The sequence below is a fragment of the Catharus ustulatus genome, chromosome 3 (assembly GCF_009819885.2).
Source record: "Catharus ustulatus isolate bCatUst1 chromosome 3, bCatUst1.pri.v2, whole genome shotgun sequence".
Lineage (NCBI taxonomy): Eukaryota > Metazoa > Chordata > Aves > Passeriformes > Turdidae > Catharus > Catharus ustulatus.
The window spans coordinates 11,661,238-11,680,531 of record NC_046223.1 but is presented as its reverse complement, the minus strand read 5'-3'; the positions used below and the strand labels follow the sequence as shown (position 1 = coordinate 11,680,531).

General features: G+C 40.3%; 1 protein-coding gene across 3 annotated transcripts in view; it reads right to left on the bottom strand.

Annotated features, from left to right (window-relative positions):
- The window catches only part of LOC116993576 (WD repeat containing planar cell polarity effector), a 157,939-nt gene that overhangs the window by 55,510 nt on the left and 83,135 nt on the right, over positions 1-19,294 (bottom strand). For all 3 annotated transcript variants that reach the window (XM_033054358.1, XM_033054360.1, XM_033054359.2), the window contains exons 12-13: positions 16,129-16,317; positions 13,518-13,641 (exon numbers count right to left, since the gene is read on the bottom strand). In XM_033054358.1, the coding sequence (XP_032910249.1) occupies positions 13,518-13,641; positions 16,129-16,317 (313 nt within the window). The remainder of the gene's footprint in view (positions 1-13,517; positions 13,642-16,128; positions 16,318-19,294) is intronic.

The following is a 19,294-nucleotide window of genomic DNA, read 5'->3' as shown; positions in this document are numbered from 1 at the left end:
GTTTAATAATAAGGGGTCATTTAAACCTTTAAAATACATACTTAGCAAGAAATAGCTTAAATGTATGAAATATTCTAGAAAAAGCAGTGAGTCCAGGTATAAAGAAATGTATGCCATTTATTTGTTGACCTTTGCTCAAATTAATTATAAACCAGCACTATTGTAACACTGCCTGATACCTACACTGAATAAACATTTCTTTGAAGATCCTGACTCTATGAACATATATGTCACACACTTCTCATGTGATGCTGGTCATTCACGTTGGCTTGGGCTCTTGCAGCACGAGCCACTGAAGAGTATGACTGCATCCCCTTCCTGCTGTGAATGAGAATTCTTTCATATCTGTCAAGTGTTCTGAAATTTTCCAGAGCAGGAGTCATAAAAGTCTGGATAACAGCAATGTATTACTACCATAAAATATTTTTACATCAATTGAAACTATTACAATTTGTATATTTTAAAACTAGATTGTGTCTTTTCTTGTAATCTGTACTTCCTTTCAATTTCCTACACTCCTTATTTCCTTTTTCATACTCATTTTCCTTCAAGAGAACATATTTTGTTGCCATAGCAGTTGTCCCTACCTTACAATTTTATCATCGTGGCTCTCCTTCAGGTTTCTCTAAGCTGCAAGCAACACCCACCAAACAAACAGAGGCTTCCCCCACCCCCAAAGCTCTTCATTCCTCCAACCCCTCACTACTTAGTAACTTCTCAACAGTGTATCTTTATCTTTAAATACAGACACACTCCAACATACTCTTCCAAAGTACTCTGGGCTAAAAACAGGTGTTAATTAAAAATGCTGATAAGAGTCAGTGACACCTGTTGTTTCACATTTATTTTACTCAACCCTGTCTGTTAAATCCTAGCCTTTATTGCATTAATTCGCTTCTGCTTTTCTTCTTTTCCAGCTTTATCCCTCTCACTCTGGTGATCATGTAAACTTAACAGTATGTCTTGAAAGCTGGATTTTATTGAGCAAACATATCAGCATGTCTACACACTAAAGACAGCTATATAACAGAGGCCCAGTATCATCGCTGTGGTTAAGGATGAGTTGCTGCCTCTATAATAAATCCCTATTGTATACCTGTGATATCTCTGCAATTTTGAGCTGCAGCAGATGGAAATTTGGTATTAAAGTTAAGATGAACAGGCCCTTTTCCTCCTTGGCTTTCTATGAGGTACAGGGCCAATTCTCCCTCATGCCTGACGTTGGATAAGATGTGCTTTTTTTGGTGCTAAGATTTTCTGGAGAAAATATATTATCTTAATATTTTCTAAAGCTGGCTGCCTAAAGATAAATATCTACTTACAGAATCAAGGTGCAGGGCCAAAGTTTGAATCCCTTGCTGAGTTATGGGTCCATTAGAGTATATTTACCTTCTCCATCTATGTTTGTCAATAGCCAAATTATTTCTTTATAATAAAATAATGCAGTAATGCTCATAAAATTTCCACACATAACAGCCCCGTTGCAGCAAATACAGCCATGGAAGAGGTAGACAAGATATTGTCTGGAACTGTGTATGAATTTTGGCACATTTTTGAGGGAGTAAATGGAAAACTATTGAGTCCGATATGCTTTTTCTGCACAGAATCATGTCCAGAACATAAAACATAGGAAACATAGCCTTTTGCTGAGACTGAAGGTGCTCTTAACCTAATCCCTCACCATTAGCAAGGAGAGAATATTAGAACAGGGGAAGCATAGGGTGATACTTCCCTAAGTAGTCTCCTAGTCTCCAACAGTTTGTGGTTCAGGGATTTGCTGAGCCAGAGGTGGTTTCCAGGCTGGTGTTCCTCAGTGGATTCCTCTTCTCTGAACCTTGCCTTTGAAGTCACATACAATTTTATCATCCACAACGTCCTGTGGTAAGGAGGTTCATATTTTAATTATACGTTATGTGAAGAATTACTATATTTTGAAACAGCCACGTGTTAGCTTTGCTTGAAGACCTCTATTTTTTGTACTAGAAGAAGCAGTGAGAAGTCATTTACTGTGCTCTTTCTCCCTACCACTCACAATTTAATAGATCTCTATCTCTGCTGCCTCCTCTTTAGGTCAAGGAGTTCTAGTCTATTTAGCCATTCCTTTCACTAAAGTTGTTTCATGCCTTTAATCATCCTGGCTGCTCTTCCTAAACCTTTTTGAGTTCTACTATATCCTTTTACAGATTATGGGACTCCAAAACTACACACAAAATTCAGGTGAACAGAAGCTCACTGTTTTCTTGTCTAGTCCTTTTCTAAGAATTCCTAGTTTGCAATGTGCTTTTTGTACTCCCGCTGTGCACTGAACTGAGTATTTTATAGCTGTAGAGTTATAGGACCAAATTCATCTTCCAGAATAATGTTGCACTCAGATTGCACCAGGTTACACATGAAGTTTGGAGTTACATGCCACTGCGTACAAAGCGCTTCACTTTGAATTTATTTACATTTAATTTTATCTTCAATTTTGACACTATGTCACTGCATCCTGTGAAGCCCTTTTCCTGTTCTTCACAGCAGGTTCTATCTTTACTAGTGTTAATAATTTAGCAGGTGCTGGCAGCTCACTATGTTCTCCTTTGCCAGGTTACTTGTAAGTGTAGATCTGCTACACTTATAATTTCCATTGGCGACCTCCATGACAACTGACCATTTGCTCTTACTCTGTTTCTTACGTTCTAATTAATTACTTATCTGTGAAAGGGAAGCTTTTCTTAAATCCTGTGGCAGCTTAGTTTCTTTAAGACATATTGGTGGGAGACCTTCCAAAAAGGTCTTCAATGGTCAAACTTTCATCAGTAGCAGCTGGATAGCCATTACACACATGATTGCTGACATCAAAGAATTTGGAGTTTTGAGACGTGACTTGCCTTTACAGAAATCCTGCTGATTCTCCCCCAATACGTTATTTGTCTGTATGTTCACACATTTTTAAAATACAGTTTCTACTAATTTCACTGGTACAGAGGCTGGACTTACAGGGCATAGTTCTCCAAGGTCTCTCCAGACTGTTTTGAAAACTGACTTAATATTTTCCATTTTTCTGTCCTCAGGTGCTAAGGTCATTCTAAATGTGAGGTTACACACCACAGCGTGTATTTCAGATGTTTTATCCTTTACTGCCTTTAGAAATGCTGAATTAATTTTACCTAGTGCTGGTCATATATTACTATTTATCTGTCTCTAGTTGATATTTCATCACTTAACAGTATAAACCAAGAAACATCCCCATTCTCTCCTATCTTGGCTAACTAGTCTAAAGGAGACTTTTAAAGAGATCTGCATAACTATCTGCTTTTTGTATCATTTGTAAACACTTCTTGATATATTTTTTTAGTCTATGTGCCTCTTTCATTCTATTACAGAAACTATCTGAGCAACTAAGATCCTTCTGTTAACTGGCCAGTAATAATGTGATACAGGAGCTAGACATTTACAGTGCAAATCATTCCATTTATCTTCAAACAGCTTACCTTTACATGGCTAATTTAAGCTAATTAGGTAGGCTCCTTTTGTAGTTAATTGATAGGGATAGGCACTGACGTTTGACTCTTCACGCTTATCTGAGATATCTCCCTTCAATGGGATTACTCATCCTTTGGGTGCCCATGTCTTTATCCTAACTACAGAGGAAGCCCAGATGAGCATGTAGGACACATAAATTCTACATTATTAAGCATGAGAGGTGCACCCCCAAGACATTATATGCAGTTATTGGACAAATTACTATTGCTGAATTTTTCTAAATTTTCCTTTTGGTGTTCTTTCCTTTGCTTTTGGGTTCTGAAGAACAGAAAGGCAGATCTGCATTTGAAGGCAGAAAGACTAGGGCTGCCTGACTATTCAGTTAGCTCTTCCTGCAGGGCACTGGACGGAAATGAGAGAAAAGTCAGAAAAAACGCTGAGGGAGAGAGAGAAAACTCTGATGAGCTGAGTTCTCAACAGAATATTGCCAGATGGTCCACATACAGTAAAGGGAAGTGTAAGGGTGGGGCTCAGGAAGACTTTGAAGATGAATGGAGAAAAAACTGTCTTGGTAAAGAGATGAGACATCAATTGATTGGGAAAAACTTCCAAAAAAAAAAAAATCTTAAATTCAGTTCTTGGTCAGGACCTCAAATTAGAGATTTCTGAGTGTCAATCTAAAAGAAGATGCTATTAGTGACTAGGTGGAGTTGGGGGAGAGGGAGAAACTGATGACCTGGGAAGGCTGAGGCTGACTTACAACAGCTGCTCAAGGATGGAGATATGTTGCTAAGAACTAATTTTTTAGGGTTTTGTCCATGAATATTATATATTTATTTGCATTGTTTCTGCACTTTGTGTATGCTTAAAGCCCTCAAGGTTTCAGGGAAATTGCACAGCTGGTACAGCAGGAAAAAGGCACCTTAACAGGGCAGATTATCAGTTACAACATAACAGTGGTCTCAATGCGGGCTCAGCTTCTGAAAGTAGCAATATCAAAGTCAGATTAACCAGCATGTGGGAATAGATTTGGCACCAACAACACCAGTGCAGTGTAGCTATTTTGTGTTCCTTCTTTCTCCTGCAGTCCCGTGGGTTGGGACGTAGTGGAGAATTGGATGACTTCTGGCATTCTGGTCCACCAAACTGCGTCTGCTGCTGGCTGTGCAAAGTGGCTCCAGATTACAGCAGCTCTGGGACTGCTCAAAGTGTGTGTAGGCGCCATTCTTCCCATCCTCCAAGCAATGCCTCTCCCATTAGGTCGAGCAACACCACCTTGTCCAAATCTCTGGTAGCGACTTGCCATGGTTTTCCTTTATGGCATTTTGTTCTCAAGCAATTATGTCATGCAATTTGTTGTCCCCCCACACCAATATTTTGCTCATTATTTATGATTACATTATAATCATTGCTAGAGAATTAAATCTTAGAGTCATTCCTGGAGCATCAAAGTATCTGACTGAAATTGAAAACTGCTGGAGCTGGTTTAAGAAAAGAAATCATTAACAACATAGGACTGAGCAAAGACAGTCTAAACTTTTTATTAGATCTTTAACCTCTTTAACTGCAAAAATAACTGAGTTCCATTAAATAGGTGCCTTTATTTCTTGTATCTAAAACAGGTCAAGAAGCATGACCAGGGGAATCTTTTTCATGTGTAGTTCCATCACAGCAATATAAATTCTCATTTATCAGAGCTGTAGTAATATGAAAACCTTTGGTTTTGATCGTTTTTCAAAAGATGACAAAAAATGACTCTTTAAAGTCCTCTCCAGAAGGTGCTACTTTAGTGAAAATGCTACTACTGAGCTTACTCCCATAGAGATGAATTCTGTCCATGTGGCCACCGTAGAGAACCTGACTGCCATCAATGATCATTTTATCTAAAGGCATAATTTAATGCCTAATAGGTTACACTATGAATGTAAAAGACAATCTTAGTCCTCAACCATGTAATCATCATGTTTATACTTATTTTGTGACACATCATGTACCAATATAATTATAGATTCTACTAGGGTGCTCTTAAAAAAGATCATAAAAGCTCTTTGCTCACTCTCTCAGTTCCATACAGTTGGCAGTAGATGGGATTGGGAACTATTCCTATGGAGCTGAGGCACTTTTTTCACCTTTGATTTAGGGTCCTATTTAGGATGGAAATACTCACAGTGAATATTTATTTTGGAGATTGCAGCGTAGTGATATGGGAACCTGCTTACCAAGGGGTAGTTAGTACTGCATTAGCGATGTACCTGCAGGGCAAAAGAGCTTTATTTTAGCTTTTCAAAGGCTGTCTTGGACTCAAGTGATAACTGTCTGTGTCCAGGCATCATGTCTTGTAGTATAGCAGTGCACTTCAGAAGTCTTAAATAGTGAAATTTATAAAGATTGGTGGTGGTTGGAAGCAAGCTCCCCTGATGCTAATGACCACTTACCTTCTCATCTTCTATAAGAGTATTTATTTACAAAGGAACTCTATCAAGTCCTGTGTGCAGTCATATCACTTGATGAATGTTCTGCCCAACATGCAGAAAATTTTTTGCATTTACCCAGTAGCATCTTACATGGAACACTGCAAAGAGTAAAACACTTCTGATATTTGTGAAGGAGTGAAAAGAGCAAAAGGAAAAATATTGGTGGAGGTTCTAATTTTTTGATTCATACAAAGGAGAATCTGTCATGAATCCATCCGAAATGCTACTAATGAATGTGATCAGGGTGACACTTTTCTCTAGAAAGATGAAAAAGCAATATGTTATTTACAACAAAGCTTTGCTTTGTAGGTAAACATATTTCTACTATGGGAAAAAAAAATTACATTCTCTTATTGAAATTATCAGATTGAAAGGTGCAAGTGGTTTTGAATCTTACTATTTTTCCATATTAAAAATCTTAAACTGAGTCTTCATAAACACAAAAACATAATTACAAAGGAGGAAAGGGCACAGCAGAACTGCAGAACTGTGGCTGCATCTTAATTCTGCAACTCCTGCACCGCATTTCAGACTTTACTTTTTAGCCCTGCTTTCCCACTCAAGAAATGGAACCCAACAGAGCAGGTGTGTGTTTGTGCCTGTGTGTCCGTGTCAAACAAACAAGATAATTTCATGCATTAGAAAATATGACAAGTACAATTTACGAATGCTTGATCAGAGTGAAGCAAAGCCATGAGTCAGCGATGCTGCAGTTAACGAGTGAAAAATTGTTCCATCCCATTCCATGTTCCGTACACGGCTACACGAGGCTGTGAGACAGAGGCAGGAGGTGTTGCAGCCACTCCCCCATCACACAAATACACGTAGCAAAAGGGTGGGGGCAGGGAGCTTACAGCTCCTCAAGGCTTCCCAATAAATCCACCTCTACTCAACATTTTACATAATGATATAATGCATTATATTATTATAAGCAGTGACATCATAATAAAATGCCAGAGTGCTACTGAAGTGGCAAGGAACACCTAAGATACATTTCTGTACTTGTAATTCAGTTCCTGTATTTTTTAATTATAGATAAAGATTTAGAGTGAAAATAATTATTCATTCCATAAATACTGTTGTAATGGATCCCTGGCATATAATTAAGAGGCCTTTAATTTTAATTTTGTGTACTGAATGCTTGTTTTTGGAGGTATTCCATATTTTACATTCAGAGCCTATACCTGCAAAGCTCTAAGCTTCTATTTTAGTGGAAGCTGATGTGTGGTTTGCAAATTTAAGAATTCAGCTTTTATAATGATGGATACAAATAACATGGTTGAGTCCAATATATTGCAAAGAATTTTCCTTCCTTCTAATTGTGATCTGTTTCAATTGTGCTGTCAGTGTTGCTTTGCCCATCTCAACTAGGATGGAGCATCTTCTTTTTGAAGTGCACTCATGCCAAAAGAGGGAATCTGCCATCACAGCATTCAGCATTTTCTAGAAACTGACTTCATTGATGGTAGAAAAATAGATAGCCTATAATCTCCCAGATAAAGTGAAAATGGATGTCCCCAGTTATTTGTAACTGAACATACAACCTTTTGGCCTACAGTAAAGAGTAAAATCACTGGCACATGATTTTTACTAGGTGAGGATAGCCCTTCTGGAAAGGTAACTGTATTTCTCAATTCTGGTAAATACAGACACTCACATCTTTAAAAGTACAACAATAAATGGCACTTTTTTGGCAGACTCAGCAGGCAGGTCAAAGACTGTCTCAGCATGTAGAATGAATTAATATTTCTCTCCTCTGAGTTGGTCCTTCTAAAAAGGCTTAAGGCAGATTGGTGGGGTATTCAAAGGGAAGCTGGAGAGGGGGTGAAAACTTTTGTTTATGTGAACATTTTTCAGATTTAGATCTCGAAACATTTAAACGTTTTAATGTTTTAATCTCGTATGAAGGACTCCACCCTTCCCTGTCCATCCCTCATGTGTCTGGTCTCCTCTACAGACCATCACACACCTCTTGAGCTGTCTTCCCCCATTTGGCTCTCTGCTGCCACCCTGCCCCTCTTGCAGAACACTGTACATTCCCACGCCTGCCTTCAGAACTTTGTCCCCAACACCTTGTCTTTTACTCATGCTCCTAACCCCATTTCCCTGATTCTTCCTACCAAACTTCTGAGTTCTTCTCCCTAACTCCTGATCTTTAAGATTTAACTTCTATGAATCTGCTGCTTGCTCTTTTTGAAGCCCAAATGAACTGCAGAAGGCTCTACTCTATGCCAAGAAATACTTTTTGATATCATCCACAATTTTACTGCACAAAATTTAGAAATGCTTCCTCCACTTCTTGCTGCAGTAGGGTATAAAACAACCACTTTGCTTTTGTCTCCTCATGCTCACAAGAGAGTAACAAATGCCCCTAAGGCTGAATCAAGTTTACAATGTCAGTTTACAGGGTTTCTGCATCCGAGTCTTCTGTTTTGGTCATGCAGACACATCTGTTGTGATGACAAAATCACTCTGAAGAGATATATTAGTTATTTGTAAACTAGCCTGCAAGTATTCAGTGCTAAATGAAAATGGGTAAAAAAGGGAATAAATCAAATAATAGAATCATACAAACATCAAATATCCTGAGTTGGAAGGATCATCAAAGACCAACTCCTGGCCCTGCACAGGTCAGCTCCAAGAGTAAACCCTGCACCTGCAAGCACTGTCCAAACACTCCTTGAGCTCTGTCAGGCTTGGTGATGTGCCCAACCACCCTCTGGGTGGAAACTTCTTCCTAAAATTCTCCCAGCACAATTTCAGACCTTTCCCTTGGGTCCTGTCACTGGTCACCAAAGTGAAGAGATCAGTGCCTGCCTCTCCATTTCCCCTCATGAGGATGCTGAAGACCACAATGAGGTATTCCCTTGGTTTCCTCTTCTCCAGGCTCCACAAACCAAGTGACTCTTCTGTCTGCCCAGGCACTGTTTTCCATCAACCAGGAGCCCCAGGTCCCTTTCCATGGCATTTCTCTCCAACCTCACATTCCCCAGTCTGTACATCCAGGGTTGCACCATCCCAGGTGCAGAATTTGGCACTTGCCCTTGTTAAACTTCATATGGGTGATTGCCCAGTCCTATCATTTGTTGAGGTCCCTGAGCATGTCCCTGCCTTAGAGGGAGTGAACAGCTCCATTTGTGTATTGTCTGTGAACTTGCCCAGGGTCCCTCCCAGTCCTGCATCCAAGTCATTTATGGAGACATTGAAGAGCACAGGGCTGAGAATGCAGCCCTGCAGAACCCCAGTAGTGACAGGTCCCCAGCCCGAAGTCACTGCAACCCTTTGTGCCCCACCCGTGAGCTCACCCATCACAGGATGTGTTTATCCAGCTGGGGGATGGACATTTTGTCCAGAAGGATCCCATGAGAGACAGTATTAAAAGTTTTACTGAAATCCAAAAGTGTAATATCAACTTTCCCTTGATCAGCTGGGTGAGTTGCTCTGTCATAAAAGGAAATCAGGTTTGATAAGCAGGACTTCCCTGTCATGAAGCTGTGCTGGCTGTGACTGAGGAGTGCATTGTCCTTCAGGTGTTCTTCAGTATCTCCCTCAATAATCTTCCCCATAATGTACCAGTCACTGAACTGAATGTGACACACCTGAAGTTTCCAGGATCATCCTTCTTGCCCTTCTTGAAAACTGGGACAATGTTTGCCAGCTTCTGGTTAGCTGTGACCTCTCCAGATTTCCAAGACAATTCAAAATCATGGAGACAGGCCTCACAATGACATCAGCCAGCTCTTGGAGTGTTGTCAGATGACTCCCACAGACTCATGGAGGTCCATCTGGAGCACTGGAATGGTCCTCAGGGCTCAGTTCAGCACACTGGGAGCCCCTTATCCCATCATCAGTATTAAAGACAAAGAAAGCTTTAAACATCTTTGCTTTATGGCCCTGTTTGTGAGGTGACCATCCTCATCCTGTAACAGATTGATGTTATTTCTGCACTGTTTTTTGATATTAATGTATTTTAAAAACCCAGTTTTTTATGGTCTCCTACCAGTTCTGGGCAGCTTCAGCTCCAGTTGATCTTTGGCCACACAAATTTTCTCCCTGTAGTGGCAAACAGCATCTCTATATTTCTTCCATGTTATCTGACCTTGCTTTCCCTGACAAACAGGCAGTGGGAGGATCTCCCCATTTTCAGTATCTTCATGGGCATAACATGGTGACCTGAGAAGGCAGGAGCATAATTTCTTTCTCAATTTTCCTCCTGTTTTGAAGCCACAGCTGTAGATCAGGTTGGCAGGAGTGTCTTGCCTTGCTAGTCTATCACAGGCAGATGTAATAGCAGCAGCTGCAACTTTCATGTGCCTGAATTAGTGGGCACTGTGCCTTCCTACAATCCTCCTAGACATTGCATCATGCCTTGATGGCATTCACTCAACCAGAACCATGGCTTACCATTCCCCAACAAATCTGTAGTTCTCTCTGCTTAGCCTACATTTAAATCATTCTAGACACTTAAGAAAACATCTAAAAGGAAATAAACACCAATTAAGGCACAGTCACATTAATGCAATAATGATCAGCTCTGAACATCATTTCCTTGCTTTCTATCAGATAAATCTCCCATATTTGAACATTTAATTTTGTACTTAGATTATGTCTTCTGAAATAAGCCTTAAGCATTACCATCTGTTCTGCAGCAATCACATGATCCTATCACTTTGATTTTGTTGAATACAAATCCCTTTGAAAACAGGAAAACAGTAAAATAACACATTTGTTCCAAAAACTGCCACAACTAGATTGTTCAAGGGCTGCTCTACAGTGAGAGGTGAAAGACATGAGGAGACTCTTGTGCACACCTCTTGCTGTGCCCCATGCTGTCCAGGCAGCATTCTGAAATTAAGGTTCTTGTTTTAGGAGGATTGAGTCAGTGTTTCAGCTGCAGCCTCAAGGGCTGGCAGCTTAGCCGGGGCCCCATGCCTCTGCATGCCTGCTAGCACTTGGAAGCAAATCCTGAGTCAGAAGGAATACACCTTTCTCCTGCAGATGTAAGAGCACTAGAGTTACACCTCTCAGCAATTTCTGAGGCATTTTTCTTGCATCTGTCCTCTGCAGGCAACTGGCCCATGGCCATGACAAGTTGGCCACTGCCATAACATCTTCTCTGCTGGTTTCTAGGAGAAAGGTAATAACAGAGTTTGTACCCACTGTTGTGGCCACATGTGTTAGGAAAACTCCAGTGAAAGACTGACACATATTATGCAAATATTGGATTATTCTTCTACAAGGAATAATTTCCTCACTGGAATGGACTTGTTCACCAGAAAGATGATCCTCTTCAGACTCAAAATGTATAAGACAACAAAGAATACTTTTCTTTTGGATTTCAAAAAAAAGAATATTCTCTGCTATCAAAGTAACTTTCTTTGCCCATGCAGACAATGTATATACAGTCTGGATGAGTGACTGCAAAAGGGTGCATTGTAAGTCTTTGCACTATGTCCGTCTGCACTCATTCTCAACAAGATGTTAGAAATGTTGCATTGTTCAGAAGGTAATTTCTCCTTATTTTCACCCACTGGATAATTCTCAAAGGAAATATCACAGCTATATTTGTGAACAGGTTAAACTGCTGCATATCAATATTTATCATGGATTGAAAAAAATACAGTAAATTCACGAATACAAGCCGCACTGAGTATAAGCCGCATCTCTGGGTGTTGGTAAATATTTCGGTTTTTGTCCACAGATAAGCCGCACCCGAATATAAGCCGCTCTGTTGTTCGCAGCAAGGACCCGCGTGCAATTAGTAACAGAACCGCGGGAGGGCAGGGTTTACTGGTTGAGCTAAGGCTGTGCAGGCTCGGCCCGCTAGGGGCCGCTGACGGGGCCAGGTGGCCCAGCCCGGTGCTGCCACTCGGGGCCGGCCGCCGCTGCCACTGGGCTCGGGGCCACCCGCCGCTGCCACTGGGCTCGGTCACCCCGGGTCGGCGCTGCCCCGCGGTGGCAGGCAGGGACGGAGCTTCCCCCGCTCCTACGGCAGCGGCGGCGGGCGGGGACGGAGCTTTCCCGCGCCCGTGGCGCCGGTGGCGGGCGCGGACAAAGCACCCCGCCTCCTCCCTGGGCCACAGCAATGGCTGCGCGGGGCTCCCGTCGGCTCCCCGAGACGCGGCAATGGCGGCGCGCCCCTCCCCCCCGTCCTCCCCGGGCTGCGGCAACGGTGGTGCCCCCCCCCCCGTCGGCTCCCCGAGCCGCGGCAACGGCGGCGCCCCCCCTGCGTCCTCCCTGGGCCGCGGCAATGACGGCGCCCCCTGCCCCCCCCCGTCCTCCCCAAGCTGCAGCAATGGCGGCGCCCCCCCGCCCTCCTCCCCCGGGCTGCGGCAGAGGAGGGAAGAAGAGAGCTCTCCCGCTTCTCTCCCCGCCCCCCGTGCTGCCTGCAGGGAGCCAGGGCAACACAGCAACACTGTAACAATCGCCGAATGCCGGCTTTTACTGGCAGGCGCTTGGCTCAGCACTCTGGCTGGCATGTCTGGGGTTGTAAATGTCAGAAAATTATTCACATATTAGCCGCCCCCGACTATTAGCCGCACTTCCGGGTTTCCACCAAAATTTTTGTCAAATTGCTGCGGCTTGTATTCGTGAAATTACTGTACAACAATAAACCAATGTACTATAAATTCTTGATGAAATTGTTACTATTTCTCGTCTAATATCAGAGCAGTTTCCCTGTGAAGACAAGGTGAGGAAGTTGGGGCTGCTTAACCTGGAGAAGGGAAGGTTGTGTGAAGACCTCATAGCAACCTGCCAGGAAGGAGCCCACATGGAAGCCGGAGAGGGACTCTGTCAGGAATTGCAGTGGTAGGGCAAGGAGTAATGGCTACAAACTGAAAGAGGGGAAATTCAGGTTGCATAAAATAGAAATTCTTTACTGTGAGGGTGGTGAGGCACTGGCACAGGTTACCCAGAGAAGCTGTGGATGCCCTGTCTCTGGAGATGTTCAAAGCCAGGTTGGATGGGGCTCAGGGCAACCTGATCTAGTGAAAGGTGTCCCTACACATGATGGGTGGGTTGGAATGAGATGATCTCTATGGTCCCTTCCAACTCAAACCATTCTATGATTCTATATAATTCACAGACATATTCAATATTGCATTTTTTCCTCTTATTTTAATGGCACTGGAAATTACTGGAACATGTTTATATATGAGAATTTTAAAGATGAGAATAACAAAATGTTCAGATTTCATGGTCTGATGCTGGACCATGCAGCACTCTTTTGTGCTCTACCATCTTTTCAAACCCAGAGTTTTTTCAGTTGTAAGTTCTTTCTATGGCTAATCTGCAAGCAGTTGGTGAATCTCTCAGAAGCATGTTATCTTTTCTTTTATCAAGCTAAATGGGAAAGAGTGATTAATTTTAAGTGTATTGATGACAGAAGAGCTCTGAATAGCACTTTATCTGCATTACTCTATTTGAAAGGAACGAAGTGCAAGTTAAACAAACTTTAACAATGAATGCATTTTTTTCAGGGGTGGTCCTCTTGGAAAACACCAACCACATTAAAGTAGGTAGTCATTGAAACACGCAATTAATTTTAAGTTGATAGAAGTTGAAACTGTCACTCACCTGAGCAGGTGGTGGAAGAACCTTCTTGCATATCTGCTGATGGGGTCCCTGTACTCCAGCACAGTTCTATCCAAGAGAGGCCTTGTTGGAGCATAAAAGGTTCCAAGGCTTGCCTCAAGCTGTGCTGTGGAATTCAAACACAGCAGCAATGAAACAAGTGAATTAGTTTCAATTACAACAGGTTGCTCATGTTTGCAGTCAGTCAAATTCCTCAAACAGTGATGAAATGTGATGTTGTTGTAGGACAGATGAAATTAAAATATGACAGATTGTACAAACAGAAATGTGCATATAAACTTTGGCTTGGAGGCAAAGCTGACAATGACTTTGAGCAACAAAAACTATCAAAAGGATAAGGAAGTCTGTAACACATCAAGTTCTCACCAGCAGCCTACAACTAAAAGTGACTCATGAGACTAACACAGTGTGAACAAGACTGTCCAGTAGAAATCAAGTCTCAATTAGCTCAAATCGTCTTTGTCGTCTTAGGCAAACAACAAGTGAGTTCAGTTTTTCAGGGATTATTGTGTTAGGTCAGCAGGTAACAGAATCCTCTTTGTGATGGCCTTGAGGTCTAAGGAACCTCCTTTGGCCCACAGTTCTTTAAAAATTTTAAATAAAAGGGTCTAGAAACCCTAAGGGGTTGACAGCACGTAGTGGTGGGAAAGAGGATAACCTCCCTTGTAATCAATAAAATAAAGCCCTTTTGTTACACAAGTTCTCTCTTCTTTAAATACTTTCTGACTGCTATACTCCACAGCTCAAGCTCTTAGGTATTTTTCTACACATTTTTAATACAAAATTGTAAACAACACAAGTAAACATACAGTGTACTTATCTGTCTCACACACTTAGCTGAAAGGAAATTAAATGATCAATAATATATATTTATGCTCTTTGACTTTTGCTTGAGAGTTAACAGTGTAGTACAAGGTCTTATAGGTAGAAAAGGGAGAATTTGCTATATATATATATATTTGCTGTATATTTATGTTGCTCTACAAGCAAAATATAACCTACTGTCTCATTAGGCAGACAGAATCTTATTGATTTGCCATTAATAATGTTTGTTTGAACTAGGCATTCTTGTGTTTAGTGACATTGGTTCTTCACTTCCAAGCATTGTTACATTTGATTTTATTAGGCTTGATAGCACTAAATGTGCTAATAGTACTGTGTTAGTTACACAGGCAAACTGTTAGTAAATCAGTTTTGTGTTATCTCCAATCTAGATAGTAAGGTAAGTCGAATTTTAAAGGTATTTTCTTTCAAAGCAGAAGCCAATTTAGATGAAAATAGAAAATCAAGCCATAGTCTCTTGCCATTGCTGTTTTCTTGACAGCATGTTTTGTGCTTCTGAAATATTTCAACCCATATGGAATATGAGTGACTACTAGCAGTTATACATTCATTAAATAGCCCAGCTTGATGTTGAAGGCATGACAAAGATCTCAAAGATTACTGCCCCATCACTATAAATATAAGGTCCCACTGGGTTTTGTTAATAAAAAAGAAAACAAATTACCATGCCAAATTCGTTAGATTTAGATAGAATAACTCCTGGAAGGAATAAAATTCCTTCTGCTTTAAACAGTATTAGGAAGCTGCATGGGGGAAAGACACACAGACATCTGTTTATAATGTACATATTTTCAGAAGAGTACCATAGCCAGCCCTTTTCACAGGTCCTTTTTGAAAGCATGCTTTATTTAGAGTCTATATGTTGTGTTTGCAACACAGAGATTTTTAAAATCAGATCCCACAAAACAGAATAGTTGATGGCTTGGCAGCAATGTAGGACACCTTGGAGTTTTTCTATCATCAAACACACCAGAATCCTAAGTATTTTCTCTTCCCACAAAAGATGCCTGGTCTCCAGCTGTCTGCCTGCTAGACTGGAGGATAACACCTTCACTAAATCAAGGCACTTCAAGTCTTGAAGTCTATTGAGTTTCAAGATAGACAGCAAATCAAGAGGAAGGCACCACACCAGGCTTCAGCAGAGATGGGGCTAAACCTAAAATTCATAATTTCTTCTGAGGGACCCCAGGTACTACTGCAGGGGGTTAGATTACAGTGAGGACAAATGCTTTAATCCTAAAGGAGGCAGCAGAGGATAGTGTATTCAAGGCCTTTGCATCTTGTAATGAAAGAATGACCCTTTGAAAGCACCTTGAAAAACATACTAAAATCTCTTGTCACCATTGCAGGAACACATCCCTCCTTAAGTTGGTGCTGTCTCAGCATGAATACAACACAAATATTTCAATCCTCTATTAACTAACCTTTGTCTGTGACATAAGCTAAATTTATAGAATGTAATGAAGTTACGGAATATAATGGTAGTGCTATTTAAGTAATGCCTATACCATAACAGTGTGCATTATTTTAGTGTCACTATTGATACAAACTAAAATGTAGTCAATGCATTGGTCCAGATTTTATTGAAATTACTTGTCTACAATGACATGTGATTATGAGGCACCATAATCTGTCTGTCTGGATTCTCACTACTGTCTTCTTCATACAGTCAATAAACACATTGTCATAATCCACACACGAATTAACAAGACATCACAAATATCCATTAGAAATACAAAGAGTCTCTTACCTTCTCTTGCTGGTGTAAGCTTTTGTTTAAGGAGGTGGTTGCAAATGGCACTCAGGCAGATAAAGCACTGCTGACCCATTGTGTTCCAGTTCATGGTGCTCAGGACATTAATTGCCTCCTGTATCTCATCATAACGAATGTACTGGTGGATGATTTCCACAAGGCCCAGTTGTCCTCTTGTGAACACACCTTTAACAAGAAATATTACAGGCAGAGATAATGGGTTTATACCTTGATACAGAGTATGTAAACCAGTAGCTGACTTCTTCTCAGAACATTTAAAAATAATTGCCACAATTTAAAATTAATTTGATGTCTTTCAGTATTAATTTTTAAAATATCATTTAAATATTTTTACTATCTTGGTGTACTTAGACTAAGAGTACTGGACAGAAGACAAAAATCATCATACATGGATGTTGAATGAATGTAGCCAAAAGTCACTGGTGACAACATCACGTAATGAAGTTTGGCTTAGACAAGGTAGGATAGGTTTTTTTGTAGTTTATTACTATTGTAAGGTAGATTCCCTTTCACAGCATCTCCTTCCTGTAGGGAAATACTGATGGACAACACTAAACCCCAGCACTTGTCTTACACAGATGTGTCTTCGCATACAAGTGTAGAGCAGTTCCAACCTCAAAGCAACTCTTAATTACTCTCCATACTGCAAGTGCTCTGGAACTTCCTTCTAGTCTGGCAATATTCTCTAAGTGGAGCACTTTTTCTGAGGGGATACCATGGAAGTTATCAACAACTTGATACTACAGACCTTTGAATTACTGTTGAACATGAAATCAAGAACAAGTTTGCCACACAAAAGTTTCTTGACTCGTACATGTCAGCTTCCAAACAGAAAAGGTGACTAAAAAGCTGCAGGAAGTAATGTTATTTATTGTCTCTGACAACCAAATGATTGTGTGACATCGGCCACACATGGCACTTTAGCAACTCCTGCTCACTTTGGGTTGCTCTGATAGAGTACTCTTTGTCAGTACTCCTCCAAATATTAGAAAGAGACAGAATAAATTTACTGTTTCTCTCTCTTCAAATAAAAACATCATTTAGGGTTTTTGGTTTTTAATTTTCTCAATTTATATTCTGATGTTGTTTGTTGAAACTAAACATATGGAAAAAGTTCTGATGAGCAAGGGAACAAGCTGAATTTCAATACTGGTATTAAAACCATAGGACTGGCTGGGGAAAACAAAGCCTGGTAACAGAGAAAAGCAGATCTGTTACATATAAAACACACCTCACAAAACTTTCATAACTGTTGTGAATACTGTTTGTGATGTGAAATAAGAAGTGAGGGGAAAACAAGTGGAGGAAAACATCTGAATATAGCTTAAGGAGAAGTAAACTGCTGAGAACCTGCATATAGAGAACTGATGTTTTTGTGGAAAAACCTTGCATATTTACATTTAGTAACAGAGAAGTACTTAATTTTTTTAGCATCATTCAAGAAAGGTTTTCTATTGTATTTCACCTTCTATTTGCATGTATTAAAGTCTATGGACACACACATTGTGCTGGGTAACAGCCATGTTTAACTTGTTAATGTTTAATAATTATGCTATACTTTATTCTTCCTAAATGTTCAGTGTTTTTAAAACATTACAGCAGCTGGGCAATCTCCACATTAACCTCTCAGCAATGTGAAAACATTTATTTTCATGTTAATTGAATATGATACTATATTTAAAATGCCTTTAGAGGCCAGCAATGCTGAACCACCGGCACCAGCACCACATTTGTAATTATCCAAGATCTGGGTTGACAGCAATGACAAGAAACCGCTTTTGGAAATGAGTTTGGCATTAGACACCAAAAATATTTGCCATTAGTGTTTGAGGGTATGTTTAACATGAATTTTTTCCTGAAATAAATCTGGATAGACAACATAATGGAGATTCACAGAACCAGTCCAAAACCCTAATGTACCTGGAAGTTAAAGACATATTTGCCTATTCTCACTGACATAGTTTCTTAATATACTTCTGTGGGAAACAATTCCAAGCAATGTGTCACTCATGGATTTTACTTCAGTCCTGAACACCTGTCTGGGTCTTGTTGTCATGAGCCCCTAAATTTTTATTATAATTTGTTATTGCATTTAATTATTTATTTGTTCTTCATTATTTCATACATAGCAGAAACTAAAAACTGCTGAGACTGTGAAGAGGGACTCACTAATCAACACAGTGCAAACTGATGAGATGAGGTGTAAAGCTGAACACCAGGATGAAATAGAGAGTAGCATATTTTTGCATGGTGGACTACAAAGAGGGAGAGAGCTTGGCCTTCTTCATAGAAGAGATTTTACAGTAATTATACAGAATGAATTTTAAAATGTGATAACTTTCAGCTGTAGAGGTCAACATCTTCCCATTTGGATGCTTGACTTCTCCTGGGTGGTGCGCTTCCAGGCAACCCGCTTGGGAAAAAGAGGTGACAGCCAACTCACTGCCTAATTGATTTAGGAACAGTGCCCAGGGAGACAGTCCAATTAAGTTTACAAGCTGGCAATTAGCAGGAAAGGCCTCTAAATCCCTGTACTGAGAGCCTGCTTGCCTTGGTAAGAACATAAATGTGCTAAAGATAGCAAAGGGAAAGCTGTGCATTTTGGAAAGCTGTTGTGAGAAAGCCTCACCAGGGAGGACTGAAGAAAAGCAAGGTAGGGGTGGGTAGAGTGCCTCCTGCTCAACTCCATCCAACCAAATCAGGACAGAGATAATTTAGAGGGTTGTTTTTTTTTTCTTAATGGACAACATGCACAAAACCATCAAACAGTTGCTATAATTAGTGTTCTGGGGTACTCTGTAACTATTAAACCTGTCATTGAACTTAATGCAGCTAATTATCTCAACATAAATGATAACCTGTAAACAGGTTTTTAAATTGGTTTTTTTTTGGATCACTGCAATAATCTGGATCAGCTCTTTTAAATCTACACAACTATAAGTCAATTCAACATTTTTTTATTACTGACATTCTATTATATTAATTTACCTTTTTGCAGCGGCACACTTAGTTAAACTTTAATTCAGTCTTTCAAATTTTTAGGTCTCTGGTAATTTTGGTTTTTCCCCACAAAAGTACATGTGTGTCTCACTAAGTAAAGAAATAAAGTAGATTTTCAAATCTTACTATCACCTAAGTTGTT